Source organism: Vespa velutina, chromosome 7 (genome assembly GCF_912470025.1).
Source record: "Vespa velutina chromosome 7, iVesVel2.1, whole genome shotgun sequence".
In the NCBI taxonomy this organism is placed as follows: Eukaryota; Metazoa; Arthropoda; class Insecta; order Hymenoptera; family Vespidae; genus Vespa; species Vespa velutina.
The window spans coordinates 2,476,172-2,502,174 of record NC_062194.1 but is presented as its reverse complement, the minus strand read 5'-3'; the positions used below and the strand labels follow the sequence as shown (position 1 = coordinate 2,502,174).

At 31.4% G+C, this 26,003-nt stretch overlaps 5 protein-coding genes across 9 annotated transcripts; 3 read left to right on the top strand and 2 right to left on the bottom strand.

Annotated features, from left to right (window-relative positions):
• Positions 1 to 868: 868 nt before the first annotated feature.
• LOC124950686 (nucleoprotein TPR-like) lies at positions 869 to 10,905 on the bottom strand. Its single transcript, XM_047497766.1, has 12 exons — positions 10,524 to 10,905; positions 10,274 to 10,436; positions 9,931 to 10,152; positions 9,280 to 9,839; positions 8,821 to 9,212; positions 8,437 to 8,699; positions 4,381 to 8,347; positions 3,898 to 4,308; positions 3,433 to 3,798; positions 3,170 to 3,359; positions 2,772 to 3,092; positions 869 to 2,653 (listed from the first exon to the last, which is right to left on the bottom strand). The coding sequence occupies exons 1-12, from the start codon at positions 10,693 to 10,695 to the stop codon at positions 2,538 to 2,540; spliced, it is 7,143 nt and encodes a 2,380-aa protein (XP_047353722.1). The 5' UTR covers positions 10,696 to 10,905; the 3' UTR covers positions 869 to 2,537.
• A 105-nt stretch (positions 10,906 to 11,010) lies between these two features.
• LOC124950691 (pentatricopeptide repeat-containing protein 1, mitochondrial) lies at positions 11,011 to 13,917 on the top strand. The gene is made up of 3 exons (XM_047497786.1): positions 11,011 to 12,790; positions 12,891 to 13,196; positions 13,289 to 13,917. Exons 1-3 carry the CDS (start codon positions 11,414 to 11,416, stop codon positions 13,394 to 13,396), a joined length of 1,791 nt encoding a protein of 596 aa, XP_047353742.1. The 5' UTR covers positions 11,011 to 11,413; the 3' UTR covers positions 13,397 to 13,917.
• On the bottom strand, positions 13,416 to 18,840 carry LOC124950688 (protein virilizer). Of its 4 annotated transcripts, none has more exons than XM_047497781.1 (5): positions 18,627 to 18,840; positions 18,404 to 18,516; positions 17,755 to 18,118; positions 14,009 to 17,660; positions 13,416 to 13,877 (listed from the first exon to the last, which is right to left on the bottom strand). In XM_047497781.1, the coding sequence occupies exons 1-5, from the start codon at positions 18,678 to 18,680 to the stop codon at positions 13,588 to 13,590; spliced, it is 4,473 nt and encodes a 1,490-aa protein (XP_047353737.1). In that variant the 5' UTR covers positions 18,681 to 18,840; the 3' UTR covers positions 13,416 to 13,587. The 4 variants fall into 4 exon arrangements, with proteins under 4 accessions (XP_047353737.1, XP_047353736.1, XP_047353738.1 ...); XM_047497780.1 differs by having other exon boundaries at positions 13,416 to 13,880; positions 18,627 to 18,838; XM_047497782.1 differs by having other exon boundaries at positions 13,416 to 13,880; positions 17,755 to 18,067; positions 18,627 to 18,838.
• Positions 18,841 to 19,059: 219 nt separating this feature from the next.
• On the top strand, positions 19,060 to 21,411 carry LOC124950554 (type 1 phosphatidylinositol 4,5-bisphosphate 4-phosphatase). Of its 2 annotated transcripts, none has more exons than XM_047497418.1 (6): positions 19,060 to 19,348; positions 19,455 to 19,639; positions 19,717 to 19,926; positions 20,007 to 20,147; positions 20,485 to 20,539; positions 20,697 to 21,411. In XM_047497418.1, exons 1-6 carry the CDS (start codon positions 19,279 to 19,281, stop codon positions 20,780 to 20,782), a joined length of 747 nt encoding a protein of 248 aa, XP_047353374.1. In that variant the 5' UTR covers positions 19,060 to 19,278; the 3' UTR covers positions 20,783 to 21,411. The 2 variants fall into 2 exon arrangements, with proteins under 2 accessions (XP_047353374.1, XP_047353372.1); XM_047497416.1 differs by having other exon boundaries at positions 19,064 to 19,363.
• A 987-nt stretch (positions 21,412 to 22,398) lies between these two features.
• LOC124950484 (ras-related protein Rab-35) lies at positions 22,399 to 24,736 on the top strand. The gene is made up of 3 exons (XM_047497235.1): positions 22,399 to 22,787; positions 23,495 to 23,919; positions 24,007 to 24,736. The coding sequence occupies exons 1-3, from the start codon at positions 22,736 to 22,738 to the stop codon at positions 24,133 to 24,135; spliced, it is 606 nt and encodes a 201-aa protein (XP_047353191.1). The 5' UTR covers positions 22,399 to 22,735; the 3' UTR covers positions 24,136 to 24,736.
• Positions 24,737 to 26,003: the final 1,267 nt, after the last annotated feature.

Below are 26,003 nucleotides of genomic sequence, written 5' to 3'. Positions count from 1 at the left end.
CCACAATCCCGCTCTTATAATTTAAGAGATCTTATGCGGACTGTTCATACAAATTTCGAGATCGTCAATTTTCCACTTTACATTGTTTCGAAGCGGTGCGATGTACATTCCGGATGTTGCAAGAGTTTCAATATGAGCTGTACACCGGTCCAATCGGCGATCTATCATGACGAAATGGAGATCGAGATTGAGAGTCTCCAAACGAATGGTACCAGGAAACAATGGATACGAATTGAACAGCACGGTCAATGCATCTGCACGATTACCAGCCCTGATCAACGGAATTATTCAACACCGAACATCAAGATGTTATGATCGATAAATGTCGTTAGGTCGCTGCGAATAAAAAGAAAGATAAGAAAACAACAAAAAGAATGAAAAAATATCGACAATGTAAGTAAGCGGATCTTGGGGATAATATTGCTTACAGCATACATTTACAAGAGCAATATAAGGAACGTATTTCTCATTGATGTTTCTTATCGATCTTTTTTTTTTTTATATATATTGATTGTTTTATCGCTTAAAACATTCCAAGAGTAAATCAATACCGTTTGAAATGTTCGAAGGTGTTTGATGCGAACGTTAACAGCGCGATGCACAAAGATTGGCTCGTAGCCCAGTATCGTCTATATAGCGGTGTCTCTTTCTGGAACCAAAATGCCAATGAATCGGCACCTGCTCTTCGAAATTGCTTTTGCCAAAATCAAAATCTTCTTAAGAAAACGAAAAAAAAGAGAAGATTTAATTTATATATAATATCTATATATATATATAAACACATATATATGTATATTTATTATTATTATTATTATTATTATTATTATTATTATTATTATTATTATTATTATTAGTATAAAAACACATATATAAAAGAACTCGTTTATTCGCAGAACTGATAAAATTTTCTACAAAAGAAAGTAAATACGCTTCGTTTTATTGTGATATTACGTAGGTGCCATTAATTATATGTACTTAATTTATATGTACTTAATTTATATGTACTTAATTTATTGATAATATTTATAATCTCATTCTTTTTCTATCTATCGTATAATGACGTAATTTTCATTCAAAGAGGTTTAGATAAATATTAACTCTAACATTATTTTAACTTTTAGATCAAAGCTTCACTGCATTGTTGTTCTTATAAAACAATACGTTTTGTAAATATTAACATAGTAGTATTATTTACTGATTTAAATTAACGAACATATTCGCAATACGAATTGTTCGAGTAAGAGACTGAAATGCCCGTATATAAACTGACTTCATTTTATTTCGGGGAAGACTTTTTGTGTTACCATTAATAGATATTTCATTGATACTAGATGAAATTAATATCGAATTTAATGAAAACATAAATTCTGCAAAACATTACAAACATTGTAGTACGATGTGTTCATCATGCTATGCGATATCGATATATTACATACTGATGATATAGAACTAATGACGTAGGTACGTATTGTATATAAGACAAAATTATTTTTGGACATTTCAATACATACATATATATATATATATATTTGTCAGCGCACAAAAAGCAAATTTATTTGCTTATGTGACCAATATTTATTCTTTAGAAAGAAAAGTGTGCTCTATATTTTCTTAAGACAAATTTTGATAATACGTTTAATATGTAGATAAATCTTATTTAATTATATTTATTGAAAATATTTTAAATAATTGTGAATGATAGTAAAATAATAGTATTATATTAAACACACACATAAACAGAATATTAATAAATTGTATACACGCTTGTTTTCCTATAACGGAATACGTAAGCTAGTTTATTTATTTATACATTTGGATAAAATGACAAATACTGCCACAAAAGTAAAAGAATTACAATTGTTTTTACATCAGCACACAATAATCTTTTAGCTTCCTTTTTTTTTTTTTTTTTTTTTTTTTTTAATGAAATACACACTTACAATGAATAACTTTAAAGAGAAATATCGACAAAGAGAAGGAAAACAATAAAGAAATTATTTGTATAAATAATGATCGATTTTGTTACCATTTGGATGATTTAAACAAATTGTGAACAGATTTATATGTTAACAAAATGCATGGATAAATTAGGTACTTTTAATTACTAATCATATCTTCTATACTTGAAAAAAAAAAAAAACGATTGTAATGGAATGTCATTTAACATATTTTCATTATTAAAAATATAAACACAAATCGAGTTATGTATGCAGTCATGTCATCGCGATATGTTGTAATATATGAAAAGAATGACCATAGAATTCGCTATCTTTAAAATGATAGTAACATTATTGTTATATAGTAAATATGTCATTTTATATTTGTACAATGCTTTAATACCCTAATCTTATGAAATATATATTTTCATAAACATTTTCTGCGAAGATGTACTGTTGCTTAATTCTTTAAAGTTCACTTATATTTCTTGTATTCAATAACTAGATAAGATATCTTATAAGCACTTCTTAAAATTAACACTTTACATTCAAAGGATGTAAAAAGAGAATGTATGTTTATATCTGACTTATATAGTAAAGTTAAAAGCGCGCGTATGGATACTTACCACGCATTGACCTACGTCCTCTAGTACCTCGACCTCTTCCACCTTCATTATTCGTTCCTCGTGTTGCATGTCCACGCATTACATTTTGTCCTGAGAGAGAGAGAGAGAGAGAGAGAGAGAGAGAGAGAGAGAAAGAGAGAAATAAAAGATAAGTCACGTAGATAAAAGAGAAAGTATTATCATACAAGATAAATAAATATATGATCACCTCTGCCAGATTGACTTTCCCAGACAATAGGCGTCGGTCTTGCTCCGCGAGCACGAAACGGAGATCGTGCTGATCTTCGAAGTGGTGTACCTCTGTTACCATTAGCCGTTGCAGCTGCAGCTGCTGCAGCAGCTGCCATTGTTCGTTGACGAGTATTACTAGAAGGAGATGCTTCCGCTTCTCTACTTTCTTCCTCGGTATCGTCTTCAACTATGTCACTTCCAGGTTCTTCCACACCTTCTCCCGTGTCAACGGCATCGTCATCACCGGGCACTAAAGATCCAGCTTCTTCTGTCCGCTTTTCACCTTCTGAACTCACTCCTACAATTAATCAATCAATGTGATTTGCAATTAATGAAAAATAATTTCTTATCGTAATGATTAGATATTGATCTTACCTTCAGTCGGCATTGTACTAGATTCTGTGATAGCTTCCGTTTGACCCTGTTGTTGTTGTTGATCCGCACTAACTACACGGATACTCGGAATAGTGGATTCTTCGTTGGTGTCGGTCACGGATGCACCTATTACCGGTACTGTTGTCACAGAAACGGGAGTTTCTTGTTCTTCCGATGGTCCACTACTAGTCTAAAAATAAAAAAATTATTATTGTGTAAGAATAATGTGCGCGAATATGCATATTATGTATTTCATTTCTTACAGATGGTGGTAAATCTGCAGCTGGTGAAACTTGTAAAGGAGTAGTAGGTACGCTACGTCCAGTACCGCCATCTTCTAATTGAACAAGATCTATCCTACTATCATCTATGCTTTCTTGTACCACTTGAGCCGCTCCTGAACTTAATGAGCCAAATATTGTTCGAGTAACAGTTCCCGTAGTAGTTGTTAACGAAGGTGTCGAAGAAGCTGTACCGGATGCCGACGAGTCTCCAAAAGTAAATCGTGCTTGAGGTACTTGAGGTGAACTCACAGCTTCCCCAAATCCGTCACCCCGTCGAGGAACAAACAGTGTGGGCGTACTGGGTACTATACTATCGTCACCTCCATCTTCGTATCCTTGTTGTGGCTACAATATCAAGATTTATATTTAATTAATCATAATATATTAATAATATAAAGGTTTTTTCTTTAAAACTAACATATACATATAAACGGAGTTACTAACCAAAAGCAAATGTTGTTGTTGCTGTTGTCGAGGCATCGGTGCAATACCACGTGACGAACGTGACGTAAAGGAAGTTGGTGGTTCGCCGGTTTGTCCGGCACTACTAATCGCTTCTGATTGTTGTTGTTGTTGATTTACAGGTATCGTCGCTTGAGCCTGTCTCGGAACCTCTGCGCTAGCTGAATCTTCTTCCATTATAATTTCAACTTCATTGTTATCTCTTTCTACCTCTGCTTCAACTTCATAGGGCATTTCATCTTCCTCTTCCATTTCTTCATACGGATCATTATCGAATTCTTCTTCTTCTTGCGCTTGATTATTTCCACCTCCTTCCCCTTCGTCACAATCTACTATTACTACACATCCTTCCTCAACCTCTTCATCTTGATCACGTTGACTAGAGGTAGGTACCTACAAATATAACGAATTTTATATATACATTTGTTTATATTATTTTTTTTTCAAGTATCATTCAATACTTGCCTGATATTCTATTTCTGAAATACTAGCACTAGCTGATGACCCTAACTCTTGTTGTCTACTCCTCTTGGTTTTTGGACTAAGTACTTGTTCTTGCCTACTGTGATCTTCTATTATTCCTGATCCGGTTGCAGTAGAATCAAGTGTCCTGGGACGTTTATGACCGGTAGACGCTTGGGATGTGCTAACTGACTGCGTAGAACTACTAGCCACTGTTTGCTGTTGATCGCTGGCTACCGCTTGTTGTTGTTGTTGCTGTTGTTCAACTCGCGGACTAACTAATGCCACGGTTTGTTGTTGCTGCTGTTGCTGTTGTTGTTGCTGACATTGTTGTTGTTGTACATTTAAAGTTTCAGCACTCTCTGCGTCTTCTCTTTGAGTCGATTCGGCGGATTCGCTCAACTGTGGTTGAACGACAAGCTGACGCAATGTACTTGGTGCAGTCTGTGAAGAGCTGCTTGTGCTAGCTGGTTGGAAATCAGTTAGGCTACTTGTGGGAGAACTTGTCTCAGTTGTATGGACTATTTGTTGTTGGGGTTGTTGCTGTTGATGTGGAGCAACCATAACGGGTGCAGTTGCAGTCGTTGGTAGCACGGCTGCTGTTCTAGATTGAACCACTACACTCATTGGTCTAATGCTTGCTAGAGGGGTTTCTGCACGAGCTGACATAGGTTTAATATTAGCAGTAGGAGGTTCAGTCGTTGCACTAACCCCGCTAACTCCTGTTAATTGTCTCTGCAATTGTGTAATACGTTGTAATAGAGCTTCCTTTTCCGCTTGAATTTCCGTCTTCTCGTGTTCTAAGCGAGATATCCTTCCTTCCATTTGAGATTTCAATGCAGCAAGTCTAGCGTCATGTTCCGACGTATCCGAATCATTTGATCCAGATTCTACCTTTGCTTTCAAATCAAGTAATTCTTTTTCACACATTTTCTTTGATTCCGTAAGCTGCATGATCTTTGTTCTGGCACCTTTTAGTACTTGTTTAGCGCGCTCTTCCTTTTCTACACTAGTCTTATTCATCGTATCTATCTCTTTCTTGAGTGTTTCCGCTTCACTTTGAACAACTGTCATCTGACGAGTCAACTCATCGATCTTCGTTGTTAATTCAACATTCGCCTGGCGTAATTCTTGTCGGCCCTCTTCTCGTAATTGGTCTTCGCGTTCCTGTGTTACCTGTCCAGCATCTTCGTTACCAGCATTAGCGGAAGACATTCGTGATTCTTCCGATCTGTTTTTTTCTTCTTCAACCGTTTTAGCTAGTTCCTCAAATTGAGTTTTATATTTTTTAGCGATCTTTCTTATTTGAATTTCCTTATTCTTAATATCGTTCAAAACCACTTCCTTATCGCCAAGTTCTTTCTTTAAAGTCGCTAGATCTTTAGCTTTCGAAGAAGAATCCGCAAGTGCTTCGTTTAAATCTTGACCCAATTTGCGTGCATCCTCTGAAATTTTGGAAACTTGTTCCCCTTGTACCTGCACCTGTTTCTGAAGTTGAGACAATTGTTCTTCTAATTTTGTTTTCTCTACTTTCAATTGATTTAATTCTTCTGTACGTTTAGCATGCGTTTCGCGTTCAGAAGTAAGTAATTTACTTAGACTTTCACGTTCAGTTTGTAATCTACGCCAATCCTCAGGACTAGCTTTGTTAGCTCTTTCTACTAATGCGTTAGCTCTTTGTCTCCATCTCGTAGCTTCTCCTTTAAGCCCAGTATTTTCTTGTACCAATGCCTCATTCTTCGCTGCCAAATCTCTTGATGTATCACGAAGTGGCACTAACTCTTCAGAAAGTACAGTTACCTTTGACATTAGTTCCGTGACCTTAGTTGTCAAACTATCTCTTTCTTCTCTCAAAATTCTATTAGAATCAGTTATAGCATTTAATGTTTCAATTTTGCGTAATAATTCGGCATGTTTAGACGTAGTTACCACATCAATTTCTGATTTTTCTCTTTCGGAATTAAGAACAGTTTCAGTCTCTTTCAATCGTTTCTCAGCCACATCTACTTGAGATTTTAGTCTCAAATTTTCTGCCCTGAGAACGTCGAATTTAGCTACGGCTAAATCTTTCTCGCGTCTCAAATATTTCATAACTTTAAGCAATTGTTCGGCAGATCTAGAATCTTCGTCCATAATACTGAAACTACGATTCATTGCCTCAATACTAGTATCAGGACTCTCTCGACCACTTCCCTTTGCTTGTTGACTTTGCATAATAGCTGTTTTGTCGCTTAACTCTTGAATCTGATCGTGTAACAGAGAATTTTGTGCATCCAGATCTTCGATCCTTTTTAAAGTTTCTTGAACCTCATCAAGCAACTTTTTCTCTCTCTCCTTAAATCCAGATCTTTCCAATTCTAAAGCTTCAACAGCTGCATTTCTTTCTTGTGTCAATGTTGCCATTCTCTGATCTACATTTTGTACCTCCTCTTTTAATTTTGCTAATGCCTGTAAATCCACCGAATGCAAAACCATTTCTCTTGCATATTTTTCTTCTGTTTCTAATGCTGTCGTAGAAGCATTCTGTAAATCACTTTTAACAAGCTCTAATTCTCCTTTGACTTCGTCAAGTTCTTCAAGTTTTCTTTCAGCCTCTGCGAGCTTTTGTCGCAACTCGGAATCAGTTTCTTGACGACCACTTGATATCTTTGCTAGTTCATCTCCCAATTCTTTAACTCGTTTTTGAAGTGACATAACTTCAACTCTAGATTGTTTTAGTGCATTTTCTAATTCTTCTTTACATTTATTATGTTGTTCTGTTAATTCTCTAAGCTGTGACTCTGCACTTTCAGCGATATCACAATATTGCTGACCCTGTTGACGCGAAGTTCTTAATTGTTCCGTTAGAGATTTTACTTCTGCCTGATTATTAGCTAATTGCATTTCTAACTCCTTCAATCTTTTTCCCGTATTTTCATCGCTAGTAAAAGGTTTTGATATTGAATGAGCAACTGTCTCTCTTAACTTCGTATTGACTTCCTCAAGTTTTTGAGCAGTTTCTGTTTCTGCCTTGCGAGCTTGTTCTAATTCTGAACGAATTCGTTCTGTAATTTCTCTTTCCTCTATCAGGCGTTCCTGTGCTGTATTATATTGTTTTTCTAAATGCGATGAAAGTTCTCTAAATCGATCCTGTTCTTCTTGCAGACGTCGTCTTAAAGCAGCACATTCTCTCGTTGCATCATCCAACCGTTGTTCGGCACGTAATTGATTTTCCGCTTGAACACGTTCCAAACAAGCTTTAATTGATTCTACATCTGCTCTTAATAAAGCTTGCGTTTGTCTTTCTCTTTGGAATATTTCTCGTTCCTTCAAAAGACGCCCTTCAGAGTCACGCAATAATTGCCTTTCTTGACGTAGATTTTCTAATTGAACCTCAGCACGAGACAAATGAGTTTGAGCAGAAAGAGCTTCATCTTTTAATATCATTATACTTTGTTCGTGTTTTCCAATAGTAATATTATAATTACAACATTTCTCTTCTAATGCTTTTATTTGTGATTTATAAGATGCAACATTCGCTTGTAGAAGTTGGAAACGCTCGTTTGCAGAATCCAATTGAGCTTTTAATCTGCAACAACGAGCAGAACTTGCATCTGCCTCTTTTCTATGTCTCTCAACTTCTTCACCCAACATTCGTTCATGCGCTATCTTTTCTTTTCTGTATATTTCAAATTCGTCCGTAATCTGTTTTAATTTACTCTCAATTTCATTATATTTTCGTTCCCATTCTTTTTCTTTTTCATTATCTACTGAAGCTTTAGATTTATCATTGTCATTTAAGCTTTCTATTGCGCTTGTATTTAATTCTTTATTTTCTTCATTAGGAAGTTCTTTCATTTCTGTTGTAGTAGATTGTTTCAAACACTGTTGATACATATTTTTATACATATCACGCTGCCTTAGCAAACCTTCCAACATTTTAGCTTGTCTGTCTTGAGCTGCTTGCATATCTGCCAATTGTTCCAAGTACCTAATATATAGATGTTACAAATTAATGTTTTACTCTAATTTATTTTTAATATTATTAACATATTATTAATATTTTAAAAATATACAAACCTATCTAATTTCTCTTTCATTTCACCAGAATTAATCTCATCCGTAGCCCTTTCCATTTCTTCTTGTCTCGATGATAATGTACGTACGATAGATAATAATTTTTGATTATTTTCTTGTAATTCTTCAATATCTTTAAATGTTACAAGCTTTTTAGTAATGATTTGTGATGAGGCCAAATCATCTGTATTCATCGTTGAAAATTCATTTGTATGTATACTATTACCAACTCTATTTTCTTGAACTTCCTTGAGGAGGAAGCATACCTAGTAAAAAAACAAGAAAACAATAAACATGTAAATAATTTAATGACACATTATCGTTATATATCTTTACTTATTTCTATTTTTTCTTATTTCAATAATAAATGAATATATAAATATATACCTGTCTAGCTAAATCAGCAAGTTCTGATTTTAATCTTTGATTTTCTTTAGTATGATGTTTGGCTATACGATTAGCTTCATCCGCAGTTTCCTGTAGGCGATGATTTTCTCCAAGAAGTTCATCTAATCGTGCTGTCAATGTAGTAACATGATTTGTGGCAGTTTCATAATCTTCACGTTGTTGCTGTAACACAGGTGCTTTATCTTCAAGTTCGCGTAGAATAACATCCATTTGTGATTTCAAACGTTCATTTTCTTCGCGTTCCGTTGTCAATTCATTAGTTGCTTCAACTAATTGTGTATAAATTTGTGTAAGACTTAATCCTTTCTTTAAAATTCTACTAGCTATAGCTGCTGTTGGTGCCAATTGTTCAACGGCTTGATCTAATCTTTCTGTATATCAAATAAAAAATATTATTTTATATTCATACGTTTAGATGCTTGCATATTTATATCTTACCTTGCTTAATATTTTTCAATAATTCGTTCGCATTTTCTAATTCTTTAGTAAGTTCGATAATTTGTTGTTCTTTTTCCTGAAGATCTTGATTGTGTTGTAACTGAAGTTGATTATGTTTTGTTTCTAATTGACCAAACTGTTCAGTAGCATGTTCTAACAATTCTTGAAGTTCTTTAACAGCATTTATAAATTCTTCAGCTTTTGCATTTGCTTCATCTGCCATTCCTTTATAAAGATCTGCCAATCTAGTTTGAGCTCCAATTTCTTCCCGATATGAAGAGTGCATAGATATTTCGTGTGTTCGTTGTTCTTCCAATTTTTGAGAGAGGTCTTCACAACGTCGTTGCAGTGACGAATAAGATTCACGCAATTGTGCTGATGATTCATTAGCAATTCGCAACTCTTCATCACGTTGTGATAAACGAGTATCGGTTAGAAGCGCTCGTGCCGATGCTTCAGCTCTAGTTGCTTGTAATTCTGACGTTCTTTTACTTAATTCTTCTTCTAAACCAACTATTTGTTGAGAAAGAAGCGTTCTTTCTTGTTCCAAACGTTTTTCTCTATATAATAAGATATATATATATATATATATATATGTTTAAATTATTAAATTATTAAATCCTAAATCATTGTATTATTAAAAATACCAACTTAAAATCCAAAGTCATGTCACGGCTACGAACTTCTTCTGCTTCTGCAAGAGCTTGACATTTAGCAGCAACAGCAGTTTGTAATTGAGTTCCAAGCGAAGATAATTCAGTACGCATTCTTTCAACTTCAAAATCTCTTCGTTCCACTTGTAATTGCAACGTATCCCTCTCATCCACAGCAGTATCCCTTTGTTTCCGTAAATCGCCATTTTCTTTTTCTAACCTATAGAAAAAAAGTATAAGTATTATATTTCAATTATCACTTAGAGATATATCTAAAGTTTTAATAAATTTTAAATTAAAAGCTTAAATTAATTTTAATTAATACTTAAGCAATATATTACCTTTTAATGGATTCTTGTAATTTTTGTACTTCACTCTTTACTTCATCTAAGTTAATTTGTAATTCAGTACTATATTTTGCTGCCAATTCTAATTTTCCATTACATTCATTAAAATTTGATTTTGTATCTGCTAATTCTTTTTGCACATTTTCTAAACTTTGTTCTGCAAAAAAAAATGTTTAAGTATTAAATTGAACGATCGTTAAATTAATACAATAAAATGAAATACCAGTAATAAGTATATACGTACCAAGATTTTTGCGATTACTTTCAAAAACCGCTTTGGCGGTTATGAATTCCTCAAATTTCGTGTTAAAATAGACACCGAGTTTTTTCTTAATTATCTCGGGTACTTGCGTCAATTCTTCTTCATTTAGAACTTCATGAAGCACGTTGTGTTCATTCTCATCTCCCGTCTCCATCTTTTCAACACTACGCGAAAAATTTACAATACACTAATTCCTTTTACAATTATATAACGCTATTCTTTCTTTTTTTTTAGTTTATAGCCAAAAGCCGTAGCTACAATCGATCTCAATCATCAAAACAACAAATATTTACCACATTGCTAACATACATCAGCGCAATTATACTATGCGATATGAACCACGGTAAAAATACCGGTTCTATAATCCTTATAGAATTGACGCTCTTTTTGATTTTATAAGAGTATATTATTCCGACGCTCTAACTGTGTGTACAGTTGTGTCTAGATATTTGTCCAGTTGTACTCTATCTCTCTAGACTGTACTCTGTCTCCGTAACCAATGATAATTCTTCTTACTAATTGAATCTAGACGAATATTTCGTTGTGAACAAAGAATTAAATATGAATAAGTAATGAACTTCATTATCATATCACACATTATTTTTATAAATTGCATGTATCTGATACCGTATTTTACCACGTTATTATCATTCATTTTATTTTATATCAATATAATATGATCAATGAAAACGTGCAATATAATCGATAAGTATCGAACAGCTTTTATCGAATATAGTTTAAAAGTTATATTACATGTTGAAATTGGGCAAGTATTATAGTTTTTAAAAATATATAAAGTTTATATATAATAGTTGAACTATTGTGGTGTACAAAATTCTTTTATTTATTCTTGCAAGAATGAATATTTAATAATGATTTCTACAAGAATAAACACATTGCCGATAAAGACTATTTTAGGTTATGTTAATAATAATAATAACCGCCATAAGTGGAAAAAATTAAAAATTTACTCATATATTTTTCGGACTTACTATAGAAATAACAATGTAAATGACATATTTTGTAGTAAAATAAAATTACAACATGAAAGTTGTATTCCCACATTATTAGATAGAAAATTTTGCACAAAAAGTGAACCAAAGGAAGAGGATGTTTTTGGTGATATAGGATATAATAAATATGATAAAGTGGAAATGGATGAAGAAGAAGAAGAGGAAGAAAAATTTCAAGATAATATAGCTAGAATACCACGTAGATTAAAACTAAGTATTGGTCAGTATGCTCAGAAAATAAAGTCTCATATTTCAAATGGAGATTTATCGTCTGCCCTAAATGTACTCACATTAGTGAGAGAAAATCGAGATAAACCTACCAATTTCATGTATAATCTTCTCATACGTGCTTATGCTTTACAAGGAGATACAAAGCAATGTTTTAGTCTTTACAACAAAATGAAGAAAGATCATTTAAAGCCCACAGATGCAACATATACTAGTTTATTTAATGCTTGTGCAGAATCAAATAATAAATCCTTAGCCTTAGAACAATTAAACAAATTACGGTTTAATTTATATGAAACAGGATATCTATTAAATGAAACACATTATAATACATTAGTGAAGGTCTATAGTCGGCATAATTGTATTGTTGAAGCTTTTGAAGTAGTAGATGAAATGAGAGATAAACGAGTACCTATAAAAGAAATAACATATAATTCTTTATTAAATGCAGCAATATCTGATAAAGAAGCAGGAATGAGGCATGCTTTGATCATATGGCATCTCATGAAAAAGTATAGAATAAAACCAAGTCTAATTACATACAATCTATTATTTAGAGCTATGAGAGATACAAAGTTTGGTAATTACAAAATTAATGACATACTAATGCCAGAATTAATAAATACAAAATTAAATATTTCTGAAGGAACCAGACCAAATTTGCTAAGTAGACCTCCTGTTATCAATACATTACCCATACCTATAGTAATAAAAAATAAAAATGTAGAATGTGTATTATCACCGGACACATACTTAAATGATATTTTTGAAAATAATCGTTTTATCTTATTTGGTGGCTTTGAAAACATAATACGAATTATGGAAGAAGATAATGTCACACCAAACGAAGTAACAGCTACTTTATTACTGGATTTAATTCCAAATACAGCGGATGCTGAAAATTCATTTCTTCAATATATAGAAAATAAAAAAATTACATTAGATATTGACTTTTATAATATGCTTATTAAAAGAAGAAGTCTAAGAAAGGAATATGGTTTGGCAAAAGTAAATATAAAATAATATATATTACTGTTTGTTTTTGAATATTCATCAATGTAATAGATATAAAAAAAGCTTATAATAAAAAATAATTGTTTTCTTGTAGAAAATCTTGGAAGAGATTCAACGAAAGCATATGATTCCAAACGTAATGACATTTGGAGTTTTAGCAATGGGATGTTTTCGAAGTAAAGAAGCTTATGAATTAATAGAAGGATTGGAAATTGCCGGATATGTTCCAAATATAGTAATTCTTGGAACATTTATATCTAATGCATGTCGTACGTTCAATACCAACTATGTAATAGAAATGATACATTACATGAGGGTCAATAGAATTAAACCGAATGAAAAAATTCTTACGTATTTGAATAAATATGAAGAAACATTAACAAAAATGCATTTATCCAAGGTAATATTTATATAACTGCATTAATGCAACATATTACAATTACGTTAATAATACTAAAAAAGTTTTTTGTTTTTTTATACATATTATTACAGAAATATAAATTTAAGAAACAAATGGCACTGAAAAGGGAATTAGACAACTTTATAACAGAATATTCTGAATGGAAATGTCGATCAAATGATGGATGTGTAATTAAATAAAATCAAATTTTACAAAATATATACAGATATATAATTTAATGAATCCTCAAATATATTTAATGTTCGTGGAACAGTTGTGACTTAGTCTTCAAAAAATATAATGTAAATTTCTATTAAAAGTTAAAAACAAAATATGTAAATAAATTTATTATTATTTAAAATCATAATATGTATTTAATAACTGGAAAAAATTATCGGAGATAAGGGGGTCGTGTTTCTGGTACCCATGGACGACTTCTTGCTCCAGTATTTACCACACGAGACGGGCATGTTCCACGAATACTAAGTTTATTGTAGCCAGTTGGTCCTGTAGGTTGTGCTCCACATGTTTCTAATGCCACAAAATCATCTACATGTAAGGATGGAGGTCTTGATGTATTTGGCGGCCGTGAACGGAATGGATCTGCACCTCTTCCTATACTTCCGACAGTAAGACCGCCTCTTAAAGAATTTGTAAATTGTGTCCTACCTCTCATAGGTGCTACTGTAATAAACATTAAATAATGAAAAAAAACGTTATTACCTACTATAGTATGCGGAAGCAATGATTATATTAAATTTTTTTTTTTTTTTTTGTACATTCTTTATAATAAAACAGTAAATATATCTCACCAAATGGTTGCTTCATTTTCGTAATAGGGGAGGAAGGTATTTGTTTTTGAATATCTCTATTTTCCTGATCATCGGGTTGAGTTTTTGTTTGTAATGGTTGTGTTGCATCATCGGGTGGTGCTTTAGAACATAAATTCTGTGCTTCTGATAGCAGATTAAAATCAGTAGGAAGTAGTTCAGCTGCAAGAGCTATTAAATCTACCGTTGTTTCGTTTTGTGTTTGATTTGATGTGATAAATGGAGATTTCTTTGAGCGTCTAGGAATGCATACAGATGTTCTTAAACATCGTTGTGAAAATTGACTTAGCAAGGCTTCCGGTGTAGGTAATAATGGTTCTAACATTTCAGGTAATGGTTCCTTTTCTTCTTTATCTTCAGCAAATTTTAAAGTATTTACCAATTCTTGTGCACCTTGTATTTTCTCTAAAGGATGTCCCGCTTTATCCCAGGATATCAAAGTTGCTAATTGTTGTGCACGCAGATATAATGATCTCTTTTGTATATCACTGGCAATCATATTCTCTAAAAACTTTATTGTTAAATTCGCAATAAGTTTTGTATCTGTATCTTCTAGATTTGAAATATGTTCTAATAATGATCTTAATGCATCAGGATTGTTTTCCAAACAGCTTTTTACATGATACAAGCCATAATTATGACTAGTAAGAGATAGAAGTATGTGCAAAGTATTTTCTAATATATCTGGCTGAAATTTAGTGCTAGTTGCTAGAATTTCAATTAATATAGTAAGAATTGATAAAAGTGGTTCTTTACTTGGTACCGAATGTGTTAATCTCTTTTCAAAAGGTTCATTAGTATCTTCTTGAACAAGGCTTAGCGTACAATCACATAATGTCTCAAAGATATCAAGAATTTCTTGTTGAACTCGAACATCGCTAGTAGTCCTAAGTGTTGCACACATCATTTCAATAACTGGAGGATATTTTTGATCAGATTTTACTTGTGCTCTTGATGCTGGACTGGTCAGAGTTAATAATGTGGCTTTCATAGGAGCATGCCTTGCTAAGTCACTAAGTAAGGCAAGTATTAAAACATTATTTTCCAGTGGCACTGTAGCTATAATACCATCTAATAAACATCTACCTACTAACAATGCAGTAGGTGCCGCTAAATCACTCAATTGTTTACATACTGTGGAAAGAAGTACTAATAAATCTTTATTCCAACTGGCACAAAGTAGTCTTAAGGTTTCTGTAAGATTATTAGCTTGTGCTTGAAGATGTGCGGACCATAACTTTCTTACACCAAGTATACGTGCTGTATCATCGGTTATAGCTTCCTTTGCAGTTAATAATGGCGGAAGTATACGCGATAAAAGTTTCAAGCCAGGAATAAAATTGCACGGTCTGAGAGAAACCATTTTTAAAACCTCACCTAACATTTTAGTCCATAAAGATTTGGCTACATTTCCAGATCCATCTGAATCTACCGCTTGTGTAAATACCAAAAGTGTTCCTACAATCTCATCGGAAAGACTTTTAACCGATCTAGTAGAAGGAATAGCTTCAACCAATGAGTAGACACCAAGCAAAGGCACAACAGCAGTTAAATCTTTAAAGTCAGTTGCCATGCATTTGACTAATCGCTCTAACAGTGCCCTAGTCAGTCTAACACACGGAAGAAGTAGTGCGACTAATGCTAATCCTCTTCGTCCAGTCAAAGCAGCACGATGTAAAAATGGCTGTTCATAAAATCCAGAAATGTTTGACATAACAGCAACAAGCGCTGTTAAGCCATCGGCAGCAAATAATTGTGTTAAAGCATTTCTATACTTTAATTCGACATATGGTTCCATAGGATCTATGTCATTATTTGAAGGAAATATTAAATAGTGCAGAATTCTGCACGCTGTAATTAACTGACCTGGTAAGGATGCTGCTTTTTCCGCACTTTTTCTAATGCATGCTACAAGTGAAGAAACGTCTCCATAATTCCAATTAGATAGTTGAGCAGCAGTTGTTAAATATGATGTTACATCTCTTAAAACAGCCTGATTTCTTGATTTTTCAAGAATAATACCAGCACGATTTTGAAAAATTTCTACATGGTCGGAATAACGTATAGTAACTGATATTATCTCTGCAGCAAATTCACAAAGATTAGCATCAGAAAGATAAGGAATTAAAATATCTATAAATTCACCCATAGGAAGGACCATTATTACAGCTTGTAATCCTTCAGAATATATAAGGAAAGAATGGAGCTTTTTTAAAGCCACCCAATCGGAAGTATCATATTTTAAACGAGTTAAACATTGTACAACTTGAAGTCGCCATGCTATAATGGATCCTACACTTACTGAATCATATCTTAAAGCTTTTAATATAAATTTAGTTATTTCTGGTTGTTTCAATAAATAGAACAAACCCTCTTTTGTATCTGAAAGACGCAAAAGGAAACGATGCGTCGCTTTAATTAAATCAGTTTCTGACTCTGGCGAAGATAGAGCTAGAAGCAAATAATATGCAAGTTTATGATGTTCAAAATAGCTGATTAAATGACATCGAGGATTACGATTTTCTTCTCGTTCAAATTCCATTTGTGCACTTGCCGGTAATTGACGCTTAGGTTGAGCCATGAGTGTCGGTGCACAAATATATGCATTTGTCAATTCTTTTATCGTTAATTTATTAAGTTCTGCTAATTCATCAAGAAATTCATAAATGTGAACTTTTCGTAATAACGAACTCAAAGCGTATTTCAGCCTTGCAAGCTTTGCCGAATCTAACATCATTATAGCATTTTTGTATAAATTATTTTTTGACTTCAAGAACTCTTGAACTATTACTGGACTTATCAATGCGGCATCTAATGCACGAAGTGCAGAAAGCTTAACTGGAAGTGCCACATTTTCACGCATGCATAGTGCTAATAATTTATAAGGTGCGTCTACTTTCAAAAGTATGTTTGGTCCCTGTGGAAGTCTACATAAAGCCTCAGCTAAACGAACGCCAACTTTCACGTGACGCACTTTATAGGCTGGTTGTGGTTGAGCACGAGCAAGGTCTACATCAAGACCTGCATTGATAATATTAGTTAAATCATTGGTATCAGTAACATTAAGATCACAAGAACCAAGTGTTGCGCACAACGATTCGCAACTATGTACAAATGTTTCCTTCTCTTGACCTGGTGCATTATTAAAATTTAAAACAGACTTTGAAAGGGATTGCAATGTTTCCCGTATTTTATCAATAGTTTCATTATTCATAGAATTTCCTTCAATAGTCTCAAATGGTTTTTCTAATTCTAATAAATCAGGCGGTCCTAAGGTATAAATTGCATCCAGCTGGACATTTTCACATTCAAATTCTGCTGTAGATGGCAAATCATCAGCCATAATATCTTCATCAGATAATATTGGTTCAAACGGTTCTCCTGTTTCTGCAACAACTCCATCTTGTTCAGCTTCTTCTTCTTCAGCTGATATTGATTCTGGACTCAAGGAAACAAGAGATTCTGAAGGAGGTGAAGATGGACGTTTCACTCCTTTTTGTACATTTGTATTATTTGGGTCTTCCTCCCACTGTCCTGAATCTACCTTTCCAGTATCTGTTGTTGAATTTCTAGAGGGTTCTACTACTTGAATTGGTTGAACGGGTGGTGGTGGAGTCGCTGCTACACATGTTTCCTATTGATACGAGATACACATTTTAACAATTTTTTCAATCAGAATCATATCATTTGTATATTTAATCTCCCAATTAATAATAATACACACTTACATTTGTATTAGACTGATTTTGATTTTCATAATACCATTCAGACTGCTGCTCTGAAACCTGTGTAGTATTTTCCGTTGTTTCTTCCAATCCACTTACACATACAGTAGATCCAGCAGCAGGACTAATAACTTCCTGTGGATTATTCAATGATTTTGTCAAAGAGCCGTATACAGCTAAAGTAATAGTAGTGTACCAGCCTCGCAATACTAAACCATCAGTTGGTATTTGTTTCCGTTCACATTCTAATTGAATGTGAATATTTTGTTTATATTCTAAACCTCCAAGAGATTCAAATGTAGATGCTCCAGGTTTGCTTAAATCATTTACAAAAAATTCTATTTCAAACTGAGATGGATTAGTAGCACTGAAAAATAAACAATAATACAATGTATATATATATATATTTATATATATATATATATATATATATATATATATATAATTCCATTTTTATAAATATTTTATAAATATTTAATTCCATTTTTAAATAATATCATTTTGTTATACACAGAAGATTTATTTCAAAAGTACATTATTTAATTATGAACATGTTATGTTATTATTATAATAATAATAATAATAATTATTATTATTATTAAATAAAATACATTAATACAATAAGAAATGTATATATAGTATATTTAATTACCCAAGACGCACACCTCCCGGAAAATCTGCTTGCACTCTAGCTCCCAAAGGTATTATCCTAACCTCGCTAATGTAAACAGGTTTTGGAAATTGTACTAAATCCAAATTTAATTCCTTCAGACAAAATATGCGATTAAGAATTTAATTAATACATTATACTAATACATTAAATACATTATATTTGTTTTTACTGAGGGGCAAATAAATTTCTATTTAAAACAAACCTCTGAAATATCATGAGAAAATGTGTCAAAAAATAACAATTCCGTATTATCCATATCTGTGCAACGTTTCTTTTCGGCACAGTTCCTTATGATATTAAAGCATTTTAAGTTAATATATTTACTTCATCAGTTAAAACATTATGTTATCTGGGAATCAACATTTTAGATTAGAATTATCGTTCGAAAGAACTACAAGTATCTAAAAGTACATCAATGACCAATCACAGCGTTGAATTACAATTGCTTACAATTGACATCAGTGTGACCAACATTGACGTATATTTAACCATTCGGAAAGTTCGAATATTCGTCTACCATAGTTTTTTGTGTTACGTCATTTAAGGGGAATTAAAAGGAATTCATTTGGTTTTTGAAATATTTATATTAAAATACTCTACTATGGTTGGTTACATTTGGTGATCACCAACAGTGATTGGTTTTGTTAAATAGCTACGTTCAAACAGGAGACGAAGAATTTTTGTGTTAAGCTAAGGTTGTCGAAAGAAAGAGTTCTCCGTCTAGAATCTAATGGAACTACGAAATGTGTTAGAAAAATTTGTATTTTGTCATCTTGTCATCGGAATACCGGGAGTACTGTCAAACATCGAGTAATTAATAGTCGTTAAAACCAGAGTAATCATACTGACAAATTATGGGTGATGGCAAGGAAGGCGAGCGGCAGCCGCTATTGAAAAATGAAAATGTTACTTATAGTTCACTCGGTATCGACGTAATAAGTAAATAATAATTGCTTTGAAAAATAGAGTCACATTTATTATAAAAGAAGATTTATTCTGCAAATTAATTTATTCATTGATGTTACTTTAGTTGAACCAGATTCAACAGTCAGTACAGTATCTCCAATAGGTCCAAATGAATTACCTCCGCCATATGAGCCAGCTGATCAGGGTGGTATGCCAATGGTTACTTGTAGAGTATGCCAAGCTATGATAGATATTACAGGCAAGCGAGAGCAACATGTTGTTAAATGCTGTCAGTGTAATGAAGCAACGGTATGTTCACAATGGATTTATATTTTGAATTTATCATGGAAGAAACGATTACATGAGTTTATGTATATTTGTTACAGCCTATAAAAAATGCTCCACCTGGAAAAAAATATGTACGATGTCCATGTAATTGCCTTTTAATATGTAAAAGTTCTTCCCAACGTATTGCTTGTCCAAGGCCAAATTGTAAGCGTATTATCAATCTCGCTCCAAGTCCCATAACACCACCGGTTCTTTCTATGCCAGGAATGTGCAGGGTGTGCTGTGCCCATTGTCATGATACATTTTTGGTAAGATTTCAAGAATTATTAAAAAAAAAGATAACATCGTATATTTCTATGTAATATTATATAATTGATATTTGTTGCAGTTTAACACATTGAATAATGCTTTAGCTCGATGTCCACATTGTCGCAAAATATCTTCTGTTGGTCCAGACTTTGCTAGAGGTCGTGGTATTGCTTTTATTATTGTTGGCATTATAGCTTTGGTAATTGCTATTGCTGTAACGGTAAGTCAAATAATTATATATTATAATCCATTAAATGAAGACAAATTAGGAGCATATTCAGAACCTTTGGATATTGTAACAATTTTTGAATGAAAATTCAAAGTAAATTCTAACAATGACTTATGTAAATTCCCTCTTGAATGTGACGATATCAGAGTTAAATATCATTCACCGTTCAATAGTTGAAGTGAATCTATCACACGTTTAGCATTGTTCTTGTCTTTCGATATTTCTCGTTGAATGGATTATAGTTAAACGGATTATAGTAATTGAAGCAAAGATTAGACCTTTAAAAGTGATTTCAATTATAATGAAATAACGTGGAGTTTATTTTCAGGTTGGAACATATGCATTTGTCAAAACTAATGGAGGGATTTATGTAGCTTATGTTGGTGAGTTGAATAAATGTTAATAAAATATATGTATTTTTAAATGATATTATTGTAAAAATACGTAAATGTGATTGATATTATGTTTCGTATATTTTTTTTTTTTTTTTTTTTTTTTTTTTTTGAACTTTTTAACTACTATACTTTTATTCGTTTATAGGTGCATTTTTGTTAGCCCTTCTTTGCTTAGGACGCAGTATTTATTATTGCACAATGAAGATCAGTCTAATAGAAGGTCCTATGTAGTTGTTCCAGAAACTATCAATGATTAGAATATGAAAATCGATTCTTTTAACATCATTACTGTATAATCTATATCGTATAATATAAATCAAATATTTATAGTAACATGACATTAGTCCTTGTAGGACCAAGGTGATATCTTTATGCATGTAAATGTATGCCTATGTATGCATGCGTGCTACTAATGACGAATACGCGTATACTTATACATGCATATACATGCAAATATGTTATAACAAAGAGAAAGTGAATCAACCTAAGTAATACTTCTTGCATGCAACCATATGAAATGAAAATATATTAGGAATTAAAGAGGGTTTGTGGTGTTCGATGAAGCGTTCCTCTGCATTTTTATATATATAAATCTGTATAAGCATAGGAACTTAACACGATGACTCATTTATTTTGTTTTTATATTCGTAATAATTATGTCATAAATGCTTTGTACATGTATATCTTTGTGGTATCTATATAAGATTCACATAGATTATCCGTTGTATTTATTCCAGTTATATGCTGATATACGTGCATGAGACACTAATAAAAATTATGTTTTCAAACTTATGTTCATATTTACGTATAAATATCTGTATCAAGCTGAATAAACATATGATTAAAAAATTCTTTACTGATATGATACGACTTCAATTCAATGACTATACACATTTTCCAATTGACAATGCTTATAAATCATAATATTTAAATGTAATGATTTTATTTTTACAAAATATTTTATTACATTACGTTTGTAATAAAAGCGAATCTAAAATATAAGCATACGCGATACGAACGAATATAGAAGAATAAATAATTTTTTATCTATAATATATATATATTATTAATTTTATATATATTATTAATTTTAGATAATATATATTATTAATTTTAGAAAAATAATATACCCAATAGAGATATTATCAATTTCTTTTAATTATACTTTGATACAGTGTATTGAATCTATTGTTCTAAAAAGAAAGTGTACAGTATAATGACCTTTGTTATCAAACTAATGCATTACAATGTCCTAAAGTCATATCTGTTACGAGAAGATTAAATGGACGTATGTATTGTGCATATATTATTTTAACGATTTACCAACGTAAATTTTATTTTATTTAAGTGTATTCATTTTATATTAAATATATAATTATTACAAACGATATTCTATATAAAGGAAGCATAAGGATATTTAAAATAAAATATCTTATTCTAGACAATAAAATTCATAAGATTGAATGCGATTGATATTAATTGAAATTAATCATTGTAATGAAACTTTTTCAAGCCGTTAAATTTAAATTGTAAGAACTAATGAAAGTTAATGACAATAATATATATGTATATCGTAAAATATATTTTTAAAAAAGAACATTAATGTTTACAAGAATTTAATTCCTTAATTATAGATTATTTTTTATATATATATATATACATATTTATATATTTATTATTTTTTAATTGAAATTTATTTTCTTCGTATAGAAAAAAATCGGTTTTATATAAATGCGACGTAATGATTGGTCAATCGTACGACATATTGGTTATACAAAATGCGCCTTAAGCTTTCTCTTGTAGAAATTAAAAATTCTCTTTCTCTTCCTCTCTCTCTTTCTCTCTCTCTTGGTTATGTGTAGTCTATGAGAATATGGCGGTAGCGACATGTTGCTGACAACTTGATATGGGATGGGCGTCATTTTAAACGAATATAGCTCTTTTTTTCTCAATAGTGATAATGAATACTGATATCACGGCAAATAAATATGGCGATCAATTAATGTTAAAATCGTTTACCTTAACGGATCGACAGGTTTCATCGAAATTTATAAAGAGAAAGTGTTCACTTTGTTACGTCGGCCTGTCAATAGTTAAATCTCGTGGTATAGATATCGTGTTGTTTAGGGTTTAACATTTTAAAGACATAATTTCGATAATATAGTGCACTTCATAAATGTAAAAATGGCCCGAGAATATGATCATTTATTTAAGCTGTTGATGATAGGAGATAGCGGTAATTATCTATATATATATATATATGTATAAATTTTATAATACTTGGATATATAAAACAATGTAATTATATACATATATACATATATATATGTATATATATGTATATATATATATATGTGTGTATGATTAACAGTTGATCAAACATTACGAACTTTTTTGTCGTACGAATGAATAAAAAAATTGATAAATAATATTATCGTAATACGATATTACCATTGATTCAAAGTTAATGGAGCATATAGGTTTAATTTTTTTACAAAATTCATTTACAACGCAAAAAAGATAGATTTTTATTTTGCTCATATTATAGAGAAAAAAAAGAAAAAAATTAAAATTTATTAAATATGAAATATTTTTATATTAAAATAATTGAAAAGTAAGGAAATAATTGTGTAGAGTATAAATAGTTATTTCTTATTCATTATGTTATTAATTGTTGGATACTTGAGATGATGGTGCAAAGTCAATGTCATTTCTTGTTAATGTAAAATATGTCATTATGTATGATTACATATATACACGATATTATGTCACCATTTATTAAAATATTGTGTGTGTAATTGCATAATCATATATTAAATTTCCAAGAGATTGATTTTAATTAATTGTATAATATATTTTTATTGATAAATAATTTGTATCTCTGTTTTCACTTGTCCTTCAATAATGTATATGTTCTTTTTTTTTTTTTTTTTCCTTTTTAAGGAGTAGGCAAGAGTTCTCTTCTCCTGAGATTTGCAGACAATACTTTCAATGGCAGTTATATAACTACGATAGGAGTGGATTTTAAAATACAAACTGTAGAAGTAGATGGTGAGAGAGTAAAGCTGCAAATTTGGGATACGGCTGGACAGGAACGATTTCGGACAATAACTTCAACTTACTATAGGGGAACTCATGGCGTTATAGTTGTATACGATGTGACCAGTGGTGACTCATTTGCAAATGTTAAACGGTGGTTGCACGAAATAGAGGAAAATTGTGACGTTGTTAACAGGGTACTTGTAGGAAATAAGAACGATGCGCCTAATCAGAAAGTAGTGCTTACGGAAGATGCACAAAGGTTTGCCAATCAAATGGGAATTCAATTATTTGAAACATCTGCCAAGGATAATATCAATGTCGAAGAGGTATTATCAATTTTTTTTCAAGCTCACCTTAAATATATTTTTCAATTTTATTTATAAAATAATGTAATATATTCGTATTGTTTTTAGATGTTTATGGCAATAACGCGACAAGTATTACGGACCAAAAGAGAACGGAATGAGCGTCAAGCTATACAAACGAACGAAACAGTTAATTTGAGAAAAAATACAAAACAGCATAGGAAAAAATGTTGTTAACAGTACCGCAAAAAAAGTGAAAACTGTTAATAATATTATTTTATACAATAATAGGATAGAGAGAAAAAGAGAAAGAGAGAGAGAGAAAGAGAGAGAGAGAGAGAGAGAGAGAGAGAGAGAGAGAGAGAGAGAGAGAAAGAGAGAATAAAACAGCGAGCACGTGTTCGTAAATTGGCGAACATAAGATGCCATACATCTTGATATTTTCTAAAAACCACTAAGTTTTCTATCACGATTATGAAATTTAAGATTGCTTCCTAATGAAAGTTTACTTTGAACTATATCCATATTCAAAGAAATCTGAAATCTCATGAGCGTATATAGCTTATTCAGCCAAAGTGACTTTGTATGGTATTCTGTACTTTTTATTCGGTACAAGGATACTATTTGACGCTGTAATAAGAACAAAGTTTATTTATTTTGTAACATCTATAGAGGAAAATATGAGTGAAGTAGATAAAGTGAAAACTTTTGTTCCTCTTTAACATTCCTTGGAACATCTGGCATTTCTGGGAAAAAAAAGAAAAAAAAAAAAAGAAAAAAAAAATAAAAAGAAATAGAAAAAGAAAAAAGGAAAAAAGGAAAGAAACAAAAAGAAAAACTACACTTAACAAAATCAAGAAATATAAGTTCTGTATAAAGATTGATTTATCATTTTATTGGCTGAGATATTTGTGTTTTATAAAATAGGTTCGATTTTTTAATAATGTTCAGAGAACATAGTACTCTCTTATATAATATGTTACTCCTTAATTCTAGAAAATGTTGTTTAACGAAGTATCAATGATTTTCAAGTGATTTGCTTCAAATATATAGTTTTAAAGATCGGTAATCATTTCTTTAAATTAATCCAAATATTTGAATTATCATTCGCATGAATTGTCATGCCGCACAAAGAGAATAGCTATACGAAGCAAAAGTTTGAACGTTTACATTAATTTGATATTTCGTATTCCATCTAAACCACAATAAAACACATCAAGCCAATTCGAATGTGTATCCTGAGAAAAGAAGCTTATTACAAATATTATCATTCTCACACGAACTTTTAATTTTGTCAAAGTTGTAATATTGTTTTATAGTATTTAGTTGCTTCCTTTGCAGTTATTTTTAACTGTATGCTACAAAAATAGTGAAAAATACGAGTGTAAAATGTTACTTGGAAGAATCCAAGAATTATTATTCGTTTGTATTTATAAAAATGAAATAAGATTGCATGCAAATTTGGAGTAATAGGAAATTGTGTAAAAATCGATGACTCAATAGAATGCCCATTATTTATTTGTTTTTTTTTCTTTTTTTCTTTTCTTTTTTTTAAATTTCTCATATTATTTTTCGCGTGTTAATTTATTGACGTCATTGCTAAAAAAAATTATTAATCGAAAAAAATTATGTCTATTTTGCTTTGGTGTGTGATTTTATGTGAACTTTTTATATCAACAATGAATTATTTATAATCTAGTCTTCTTATAAAAGTGTGTCCTATTTCGTCAAAAAGCACAAAAAAAGGAAAGAATGAAAATGGCGTCATTGGATTAATATTATTTAGCGAATATTTTACATTGCGAAATAGTATTATTTTAAAACGATATGTTTTGCATGAATCATAAAGAAACGAAAATTAAACGAATAGCAAGTCTTGTTCTTATATTAATGTTTTTGTACACGAACAATTAGTTCTAATTTTGTTCGCTACGTTATTGCAATATAAAATATGGACATATAGATATAATTGAGAGGAAAACGTGGTGTCATAGTCATATTCCGTGAAGTCATTTGAAAATGTAAATAAATTATAAAAACAACCTACGACATTTATGTTCTTTTTTTTTTTTTTCTATTGTAAAAATCTTTAACGTATAAGAAAA